Below are 10,988 nucleotides of genomic sequence, written 5' to 3' on the forward strand. Positions count from 1 at the left end.
TTATTATCTGCCTTGTGAGCAGTGTGTTTTGGTTTATGGATCGAGTTTCGCAAGGTTCTACTGGGTTATTAGATGAAATGCAGAGCATTGAAAAATTGGGGCAGAGTTTGATTGAATTCGTAGAGGGATTTCAATTTCCGGTGGAGATGGAAAAGATGGACGAAGTAACAGCACAAGTGGCGGAACTAGCGGAGATTACCTAAAGAATGGAAGAAGGATTGATGCCCTTACAGATGCATGTAAGAGAGGTTTTTCATAAGATTGCAAAGAGCATAACAGATGTGCTTGAAGTGGTAGATCATGCTGCCAAAGTTTCTCAACCTATAATATAATTAACTTGCATTTTGATGATTCAATTTGTTCATTGGGTATATAAACTTGAACTTAATGTGGATTTTTATATATACTAAGGATATTTAGGGAAAATCTAATTTGAAAGTGTTTAGTTTAACAAGAGGTAGTGTAATGAATCTAAATAATGTTTTCTCTAGTTTACCCCTATTTATGATAAGAGAGATATAGCTATTAATGCAAATAATTTTAATTAAATCATGTTTACTTTTTTTTGGGAGCAAAAAGTTTAGGTAAGAAATCATATTTACTTTGATATCAACCGAAAGGGATTGAGATAAAAAAAAGATGCTGATTTTACCCTAAATCAACAAAAGCAAATTCACAAGTTTAACTTGCAAGTATGAGTAAAAATTCTCTAATTCAAGGATGACTCCTATCCACTAAGAGAGTTTCAAATTTTTTGATTGAATAAAAGTTATCCTTGTAAACCATAAAGGGAGTATTTATATACCCTTAAAATCTTAGGATATAAATTACATAAAAATTTAAAACTTCAATTTAACTAATACATAAATATAGGGGATAAATAAGTAATGGAAAATTCAAATAAATAGAAAAGTATCAAAGGGATGAGTGAGGCCCATAAGAATAAAGCTTAATCTCTCAATTCAAATGGTCCAAGTGCTAAGAAGTTGAATCTCAGGTTTGAGATTCGATTCCCCTATTTTTATTTTATTTTTTGATAAAAATGCTATATTATATAGCACGATAAAACTTTCCACTCATACAGGCTATAACTAGTATAAGATCCACAAAGGGAATAAAATAGACTACAAAGAGCAAGAAAAAGACTACAAAGAGAAATAAAAACCATAAAAGGACAGATACAACAAAATAGAAAGCATATACTCCTCGTAAGTCGAATCCCATTAAAAAACAGTTGTAATCAATTCTTCATCATTTAGCCTCTTCCGGACATTTGAATCTGAGTCCTTTCTTTTTTTGCAACCACGCAGATCTATAGATATGCGGACAAGATGAACCTTTTCCGCTCTTGCTAAGACCGAAAAAAGAATAAATGATAAAAGTATAGCTAACAGGTGTAGATCTAACGGAGAAGAGATTCGAGAAAGTATATAGACTTCAAACTAAGAAGAAAAGATAAATCTGAAGCTAAAAAACAAAGACTAAAACATAAATGGAAGGAGGAAGAATGAAGCTCTAAGACCAACTCTAGTGGGAGGTTTTTTGTTATTACAATCCTACATATAGTTGTTAGAAACCATTATTGTGGTTATTACCAAAAGATGTATGTTACAGATTTTAGTAACATAGAATATGAATCTCCCTAAAATCCAAAACAAAAAGGTGTGAATGCCACGCCGGGCCCAAGGATGCCAATTATGGCGCATGACCTACACGCGCCAGATCTGGTAAGTGGTGTGCCAGGCGTGGTCTTCCACTTTTGTGCTGCTTTATATTAAAGATGTTGTATAATTACAGTTTAAATCCTTTTATTAATTAATATTTTCTTTTTTGACCTCATAAAATTTTAAAAATTTAATCCTCCCTAGTGATATGTTACTACATTTTGTTACTAACTCCCCACAAGTCATAATGGTTATTACTAACCATTGTGGATGCTCTAAGAGACCTAAACAAAAAGGAAGAACCGAGACAGTAACGATGGTGGTGGAAAGTTTGAGAAGAAAAGCAAATGAGAAGAAGAAAGTGTAGAGAGAATGAGGAGCCCCTCTCTCTCTACTTAATTATTTTAGTGTTGAAAAATTTCCATTCCCCTACTCTTATCTAAACTTTTAGTAACAAAAAGCAGACATAAAAAGTTAACGGGGTCACCAACCATTGAGAAAGTCGGTGACCTCAAATGTCTCTGCCCATAAATTGGGGTCTCGAGTCATCCTTTCGTGTGATTTTATGTTCCTGTTGCTTCTCTGTTGCGTTCTAATCTCTCCGGCATCCTTCGACGCGTCCCAATCACTCGTATTTATGCCCGTATCACAATCCATTAATTATCAAAAGAAATAAAAAAACATCCAATAGCAATCAAGTATATAAATTAGTGAGAAAGTAAAATTGGAATCATTCATGAAAGTGATTTATATAATAAACAATTAGTTTTTATTTATATTAAATCTGAACCACATATTAATGTATCCAAAATGAAATCCTTAATAATTGCATGTTGATCAATAATTGCACAACAATAGTTCCCACTAAATTCTGTTTTCTAATATCATATCCATATATATATATATATATATATATAATGTTAAGGAAAACTTGAGAAGCTATATTTGGAGGTTCTTCAGTTTTTCACGATTATAGACAACATGAGCAGAAGGTATGTAAATTCTTCTATTTTTCTTTTTCTGTTATTCCGATCAAGAAAAGAAATTTTATAGTACGTAGAAAGTAATATATTTGACCAATTAAAATCATTTTGTACATTATTATATAAAGAATTTTTTTTTTATATAAACGTAACATTAATTGATTCATCAGATATATTGAAATACCTTACAAAATTCAATTCCTATTCTATAAATACAGTATTTAAATTGATAGAAAATATTTGTTTTTCTTTCGCATATTATTACATTCAATTCCAAATTAGATTAGATTCCAAATTGACCGGATAGTATGAAATTATTCATGACTCCACTTATGTTTTGTGAGATAAAAGTGTATTTTTTGGTTCACATAAACATAATTAATATTTGAAAGATCAAATATAATACTTAAATAACGATGAAACAATTCGTTCAAATTTTTTGTTACATATAGTGTTAAATTTGATTTTGTTTGAAAACATTAGAGGGTAAATTTATATTATTTCGTAGTTTAGCTCTTGTTTGGGAGGAGATCGACAATAAAAGCGGGCACTAGGTTAGTAAAACATAAAGTTTAGGGGCTATGATGTTAAGTTTTAAAGTTAAAGAGTCATAATGAAAATAATTATAAAATTCATGGGCTATGGGTGTAATTTACCCGAAATTGATCGTCTGTAAATCTTGCAGGCTAGAAGGTAAAGTAGCTCTGATCACCGGCGGCGCAAGCGGAATCGGCAAATCCACCGTAAAGCTTTTCATCAAACACGGAGCCAAAGTAGTTATCGCTGATATTCAAGATGAACTCGGCTCCTCTCTTTCCAAACAACTCGGATCAGACGAAACCATCTCCTACATCCACTGCGACGTAACCTCCGATTCCGATCTCCAAAACGCCGTCGCTTTCACCGTCTCCAAATACAACAAACTCGACATCATGTTCAGCAACGCCGGCATCTCCGGAAAAACCACATCCACAATAATCTCCACAGAAAACGAAGATTTCAAGAGAGTATTCGACGTCAACGTGTACGGCAGTTTCCTCGCAGCCAAACACGCCGCAAGAGTCATGATCCCGGCGAAAAAAGGAGCAATTCTCTTCACCGCTAGTAATTTCTCCGTGACCTGTACGGAAGGGATGCATCCATATGTAGCATCGAAGCACGCTGTGGTTGGATTAGCGAAGAATTTGAGTGTGGAATTGGGGAAATTTGGGATCAGAGTGAACTGTGTGTCGCCGGGACCGATTGTGACGCCGATGTTGTGGATGTTTACGGGATTGACGGAGACGGCGGAGGGGAAGGAGAAGGTTGAGGAAGCGTTGTTGAGGGGCGGTGTATTGAACGAAAGTGTGTTGGAAGGTGAAGATATTGCAGAGGCGGCTGTATATTTGGTAAGTGATGAATCTAAGTATGTTAATGGAGTTAATCTTGTGGTTGATGGTGGTAATTGGCTCACTAATCCTAATATTGATAATGCTTTTAAAAGCTTGTCTTTGTGACCCTAGGGCGAGACAGTGCGGTGTATTACGCATTCCTGTTAAGTGAATTTGAGAAAGTATCCCACCACGAGGGTGTATTAGAATAAGTTTTGTCCCGTCATTTTTTTTTTTTTGGCAAGGGGTCGTTTTTAAGACTCGAATCCGTAACCCTATCTTGGATTAATAAAGTTAATTCAAATTCTACTATAGATCGAGATTATTATTAATTAATACTTTTTTTATTTAGATAATGTCACGTTAGAAATGAAATAATAATAATTATTAAATTTGTGTATTGAATAATTGAATTGTATAACAAATTGCTATTGTTTCCGATTTTTGAAGTTGCTTTAGCATTTGGAAAAAAAAATATAATTAAGTCCCTGAATTTTACCTGTTTTAAGAATCAAATATTTGATCAATTATTTTTCCACATTGAGTTATTAATTATTGATTATGTTATGGATTCGGCTTTTATTTAACTTTTCTGTCGAGTTTGGGCAGCACGCATCCTTAAGGCGATTCGGTTTATTGACGTGGACAAATAAAAATAAGAGTTTATTGACTAGGATAGATAAAGAATAAAAAGAAATTACAGAAATCAATTTCCAAAAGGTTCTTCCAAGCTCGATCTTCTCCTCTCCCATTTTACGATTTCCAGCCTTAGAATCGTCAAGTCAATAGTCTCTCCTAATATCAAAATCCATATCTAATAGTTTCTTCCAACCTCGATTTCCAGCTTGAAAGAACCTAGAGGAAATCGATTTCTCTAATTTTTTTTTACTTTTTAATTTCTTTTCCCCAGTTAAGAAAGTTATTTTTTATTGGCTTAAACCATACGCAACCCTCTGAACTTGTCAACTTTGGTCATTTTGTCCCCTAAATTTAAGGAACGATCTATTTGCCCCCTCAACTATTTAAAATTGGTATTAGCAACCCCTTTTTTTATTACAACGGAAACAAGATGAAGTTCCAACATTAGTACAAGTATTTATGGAAGTATTGGAACCAGCCTCTATATATGTAGATGATTTAGAAAGAGTTAAAGCTATATGTAATTTTTACAAGAGAACTTATGTACTGTCTATACTACTTAATTTGCATCTTATTTTAGCAATGCACAACCTTTTTTATTATGACATTGGTGCTTGCAATGAGAACATGACATAATTATTTTCGTTATAATGAAAAGATGTGGTTGTTAATACCACTTTTAAATAGTTGAGAGAGCAAATAGACCGTCTCGTAAATTCAGGAGGCAAAATGACCAAAATTGATAAGTTCAAAGGGGTTGTCTATGGTTTAGGTCTTTTTTATTTTTCCACATGGAAATGAGAATATCCACGTCAACAAACTGAATCCCTTAAAGACTCATGTTGCCCAACTCGCCGAAAAAGTTAAATCAAGATCGAAACCATAACAAAATCAATGAGCAAATGGTTGAATGTGAAAAAATAATTAATTAATGACTTATCTTTAATGACTTATCTTTAAAACATAGAAAGTTTAAAGGTTTAATTATATATATTTTTTTTTGTCTTAGCTTTTTACTATTCGAAAAAGTAATTATATTATTTAATATATTTAGAGACATATCACCAGGGTAATAATAAATAAGTTTGTTTATTGAATAATTGAATTGTATATAAAAGCTCGTTTGTTTTTTTATTTCTTGAAGCCTATGAACTTAGTTTAAAAATATGATTGGTTCCCTTGAATTTACATGGCTAGTTTTTCTGAGTAAAATTAAAGTTTTGAACCACTTTAAAAGTTTTAACTAGTCAAACCTTTACTAGTGGCGTTTGATAAATAGAGGTTTAAAAGAGTTTATTGAGTCCAAAAAGCTAATTTTGAAATTGGTTTTATAATCTTTTTCAATAATTCTACGCAATTGGACCTTAATGACCTAGTAGACACTACAAAAAACAGAGCCTTTACCGACGGAATTTAGCTTCTGTACCGATGGTTTTTTCTGTATAGACTTTAGACGGTTTACCATCTAAAGAACCGTTTGTACAACAGGCGTTGCTACTCTAGCGACGGTTTTTATGAGGCGTCGGGGTAAGTTTCTATCTTAACGGTTTGGTTGTGGCAGTTTTGAGGCGGTTTTGCGACGATTTTCTAGCAGTTTTACATTTTACCGACGGTTTTGCAGCTAGAGACTTTTAAACCACCCCTCGACCATTTTATTAATTATTTTTATTTTATATAAATATTTCAATACTTTTTATAATATAATATATAATTACAAAATATTTTTAATGAATCAAATCAACTAAATTTTTTATCCAAAATTAAAAATACACTTTCATATATTATGTAATGAAGTCAATATTCATTTCTCATACAATATATCCAAAATTGTCAAATTGATATAACTGCTACAACAATTATCAAAACTAGTTCACTAGAAAGTAAATCTGTCAATACAAAAACGTTGAGGGTTGATCCGAGTGGTAAGGCGTTGAACCTCTGCTTGACAGGTTTGAGGTTCGATTCTCCACTTCGTCAAAATTTAGTCCTCATTGGACAGCTTCCTCCTAATTCTAATTCCCTGGCTAACAAGGTACCGTTTCGTAAGATGTAATGACCTTCGTAATGGAATGGCCATTACATTGAAGGCTCATTACCATGTTTAGTTGCATGCTACAATTTCATTATAATGGAATGAGAAAACCTTAGAGTTAAATTTTGTTAAAGAAATCTTGTAATCACCATTACATAGAAAAATGACTTGAATTCTCATTACATTGTTACCTTTCATTTCTCCAATCTCACCTCTCATTCTTGCCAAAAACGCAACAAGTAGAAAAACATGAAATTTGAAAACGAGAAAAATGAAAAAAATGAAAAAAAAAACGAAAACCCAAAAAAATGCGAAAAATGAAAAAAAAATGAGAAAATAGAAAAACGGTGAAAAATGTTGAAAATGGAAATTAAAAAAAACGAGAAAAATGTAAAAAAATATGAAAAAGCGAAAAACTATATACTAATTTATTGATTTTAATTACGTAAATAAAATTTTGTGATTACATTTAATTAGGAAAATATAAGTATTGTAATGGTTATTACATTACATCATAATTGTCAACCAAACATGGTAATAGAATCATTATTCCATTCCATTACATTACAACTTTGATTACATTACGACCTTGATTACACTACATTGCATTACAACATACCAAACGGACCCTAAGACAAGTTATGGAATGTCATGGAATAACATTAGTATGCACATATCTCTTAAATTACAACTCTTTCAAATTTTATTGTCCTCTTTCTGCTTGCTTTCGAAGGGTACAATACATGTCCCTTAAATTACAGCTCTTTCAAAAATAGTAAATATCTAAATTGATAGTAATTTGCCATCTAATTTACTGTAATTTGTTATCATTCCAGTTCCAGCATCAAGTTAGAATAATCTAAGAGTGCATATTTCCAAAATTTATTCTTTTCCTAGTATAATTAGTTACCCATACGTTGAATATTTTTTCACCATTGACTTAATGTCGAGAAATTAACTGTATGTTGTATAGTTTCCGACGGCAAAAACTTCATCAGCTGACACCAAAAGCAGACAAAATATGCATGGTTGGTGGAACATTAACCCTCTAATCTCTCTTTCGAAAATGTTATAAATAGAGGGGCCCAAATCTCAATTGATCATCCAGCTGCACATTGAGCAAATTACAACTTAATTTAGTGTTGGACGTTGAAGAAGAGTTTAAATGGGTATCTCGAAGATTTGTATTCTTGTTGCTGTTGTTGTTCTTATCTGCTCAGAGATCTCAGCAGCTCGTGAACTTGGTGAGACTACAGCTCAAACAGGTGAGTATTATATGAATGAATTGCTTTTTCTATAAATATATTAATATATATTTATATCCTATTAAATATTAAAACTTGTTCAGATGGATATGGATATGGCTATGGAAAGGGGAAAGGGCATGGAGGATATGGATATGGGCATGGCTATGGCTATGGAGGATCATATGGGAAGAAAGGGCACAACTATGGCTATGGAGGATCTTATGGGAAGAAAGGGCATGACTATGGCTATGGAGGATCATATGGTAACAAAGGACATGGGTATGGATATGATGGTGGCCATGGAAAGTATAATTAGATCAACACTTATTTACTCCAATTATACCCTTTTGATTACAAATGGGTAACATTATGTACTAATAAATAAATAAGAGACTAATTAATTTCTCTCATTCAAATCATATTTATATATCAGCTTTGCCTTTTAATATATTTGCAAACAACCATACTGTCAAAGGACATACCTTTCCAGACACTGATCCTTAATGCCTCTACTGAGAGCCCATGGACATACCCTCCAAATATCTTCAAAGCAAGTGCAGAACCTGCAAGGGAAAAAATACAACCATGAAGTTGAAGTCGTGACTAACCTATTATGATGCTGAATTTGATGATATCATATGTTACAGATAAATTGAAGTCAATTATATCACTTGATGTTTCCTGTAATTTCTATTTCCATATAACTATCATTGTTTAGTTTCCATATCTGTTTCCATATAATATACACTAAACACATTCCCAATTTGCAAACTATAGTGAACTTCCACTATCACATTATAAGAAATTAAAAACATAAGTAAATAATGCTTAATCAAATTTCTAGAAGAAAAATTCGAAAACATAGGAGAACAGCCTGTCAAGTTGAAGAATTGTGAAGCACAAAACCATTTACTTTCATGTATGTACAACTAGGTTCATTTCTTAAAAAAAAAAAATGCAAGGTCCAAACCATTTACTTTCAGGTATGTACTTGCAAATGAGAATGGAAGATTCTTGTTAAAGCCAATTTTTGAATGCATATGATATTGGTTATTTATTGTAGGTATCTCAATTTCAGGCATTAGAAAAAAGAAGAAACTAAAATAGTTCAATTCCAAGCATCGATGCACCTATTCTTAGCTCAAGTGAAAGGCAAGCCTGAATTCATTCGTCGATAATGCAGGTTTTAATCAACACAAAACATACTAAAAAGATTATAGATGACTCCTTTTAACCCTTATGGCTCATAATGAAGCAATAAAATAAATAGTAAGGTAATGCCTTTCTATTCAGGTCAGGTCAGACACCATAGCCTTTTTGATAGTTCAGATTTTTGAAAAATATTTCTGTGCATCTTTGACAAAGGCTGGTTAGAGATAAAAAGGCGAAACACACGGCAACAAATCAGGTGACAGAAACTACTCACAAGTTCCTGCATTTTACTGCAGTAAAACTCCATCTTCTCTTTTGAATCCAAAATCAATTTTGCCTGTTCATCAACCTACAACAAAAGTGAAGCGATACACTCCTTATATTGTTCCAAAAATATATGCACACCATTGAATCACAATTTCACAAACTTAATAAAGAAAACATAACTTTAATTCAAAACTATACAAGTATCACCATATATATGCCAAAGAGCAGTTAGATAAATTACAAATGAAATAAGGTAAAAACAACTACGCCTAAGATGATTACTGTCATGCAAAGAATGATAAGTTAAATCTGGTAATTTGCTTCAATTAGATCCATATGAAATCAGATGATGGAAACAGATGGAAACCGCTTGAATACCTGAGAGAGATACCTCGGGCGATCTTCTTCCACATCAGACGCAGATGAACTTTTTTACCGGGAGAGAGAACGAGAGAGAACTTGGGGATGGACTTGGAAGAAGCCGATTTAGGGTTTATGAGAAAGAGAAAGAGAAAGGTAGGGTTAGATAAAAAAGATTAATAACTCCATGGATGGCGAGGCAGAGAACCAGGGAGAAGAGAACGTAAAGGTTTTGGAGAAGAGGCTAGAGAAGTTGGCAGAAAGAGCAAGAAGAGGGGTGAGGGAGCCATGACATGGAATTGGCGTGGTAGGGTTAGAAAATAGTTTCTAAATGGGCTGGGCTTAGTAAACATTCAGCTTTGTCTGAAATTAAAATAGAGTATTTTGCAGCTATACTTTACTATTAAAGTGTTGGAAAATATTATTTTTTTTATAGTGAGAACTTGAACCTTCGTCCTTAGATCCATCCAATCTATATCTATATATAATATAAAACAGTAATAATGGAGCCGATGTGTCACCTCCTTCTTTTTTACTGATAAAAAATATAATATATTAATTTTAATTATGTTATTATATTTATCTATAAAAAGATTATTTAAATTAAATGTGAAAATAAAATAATAATATTTAATTTATATAGTACTTTTATATCATTAATTGTAATTATTATATTATATTTTTGAATTTTAAAATGAATCCGTGCATCGCACGGACCAAAAACTAATTTAATAATATTACGGTTAGCCAATTATTCAATTTAATATTAAAAAACAGATTTCTTTTTTATTTATCTTTTTATGTATTAATCCTAATTAAACCTAAAAATAAGGAATAAGTTTCTTCACACGAGCAGTTCTGGAACAAGTTTAGGAGAGAGAGGAAAAAATTCACAGGCACCCAAATTCCTCTTTTTTATTTTTTTTATATATTAATCTTAATTAAATCTAAGGGTAATTAATTTATTAGTCCCTATATTTTAATAAAATACACTGTTTAATTCCTGTATTTTTAAAAACACATGGTAAGGTCTCTAACCTTTTTCTCAGTGAACTGTTTAGTCCTTCCGTTTGTTTGTTAGATTTTTTTACCGTTTATGATTTCGAAAATGACTAAATTACCCTTTACTATTTACCTTCAAACTTCAGAAGAGGAAATCCAATTTAGAAGAAGAAGCTATTTATATGGAGAACAAGAAAAAGAACAGACCCAATGTTTACGAATTTGAACGATTAAGAAGAAAATCAAGAATAAAAACACTCAAAGTTAATTTC

At 32.1% G+C, this 10,988-nt stretch overlaps 2 protein-coding genes and 1 long non-coding RNA gene across 4 annotated transcripts; 2 read left to right on the top strand and 1 right to left on the bottom strand.

Annotated features, from left to right (window-relative positions):
* Window positions 1-2,518: 2,518 nt before the first annotated feature.
* On the top strand, window positions 2,519-4,349 carry LOC136208823 (short chain aldehyde dehydrogenase 1-like). Its single transcript, XM_066000073.1, has 2 exons — window positions 2,519-2,656; window positions 3,333-4,349. Exons 1-2 carry the CDS (start codon window positions 2,646-2,648, stop codon window positions 4,141-4,143), a joined length of 822 nt encoding a protein of 273 aa, XP_065856145.1. The 5' UTR covers window positions 2,519-2,645; the 3' UTR covers window positions 4,144-4,349.
* Window positions 4,350-7,601: 3,252 nt separating this feature from the next.
* LOC136207958 (uncharacterized) lies at window positions 7,602-10,049 on the bottom strand. Of its 2 annotated transcripts, none has more exons than XR_010676978.1 (4): window positions 9,733-10,049; window positions 9,362-9,436; window positions 8,418-8,498; window positions 7,602-7,938 (listed from the first exon to the last, which is right to left on the bottom strand). It is a non-coding gene; the product is annotated as an uncharacterized lncRNA (long non-coding RNA). The 2 variants fall into 2 exon arrangements; XR_010676980.1 differs by having other exon boundaries at window positions 7,602-7,796; window positions 9,733-10,047.
* On the top strand, window positions 7,814-8,251 carry LOC136207957 (uncharacterized). The gene is made up of 2 exons (XM_065998813.1): window positions 7,814-7,953; window positions 8,037-8,251. The coding sequence occupies exons 1-2, from the start codon at window positions 7,854-7,856 to the stop codon at window positions 8,249-8,251; spliced, it is 315 nt and encodes a 104-aa protein (XP_065854885.1). The 5' UTR covers window positions 7,814-7,853.
* Window positions 10,050-10,988: the final 939 nt, after the last annotated feature.

This window comes from Euphorbia lathyris, chromosome 10, assembly GCF_963576675.1.
Source record: "Euphorbia lathyris chromosome 10, ddEupLath1.1, whole genome shotgun sequence".
Classification (NCBI taxonomy): Eukaryota; Viridiplantae; Streptophyta; class Magnoliopsida; order Malpighiales; family Euphorbiaceae; genus Euphorbia; species Euphorbia lathyris.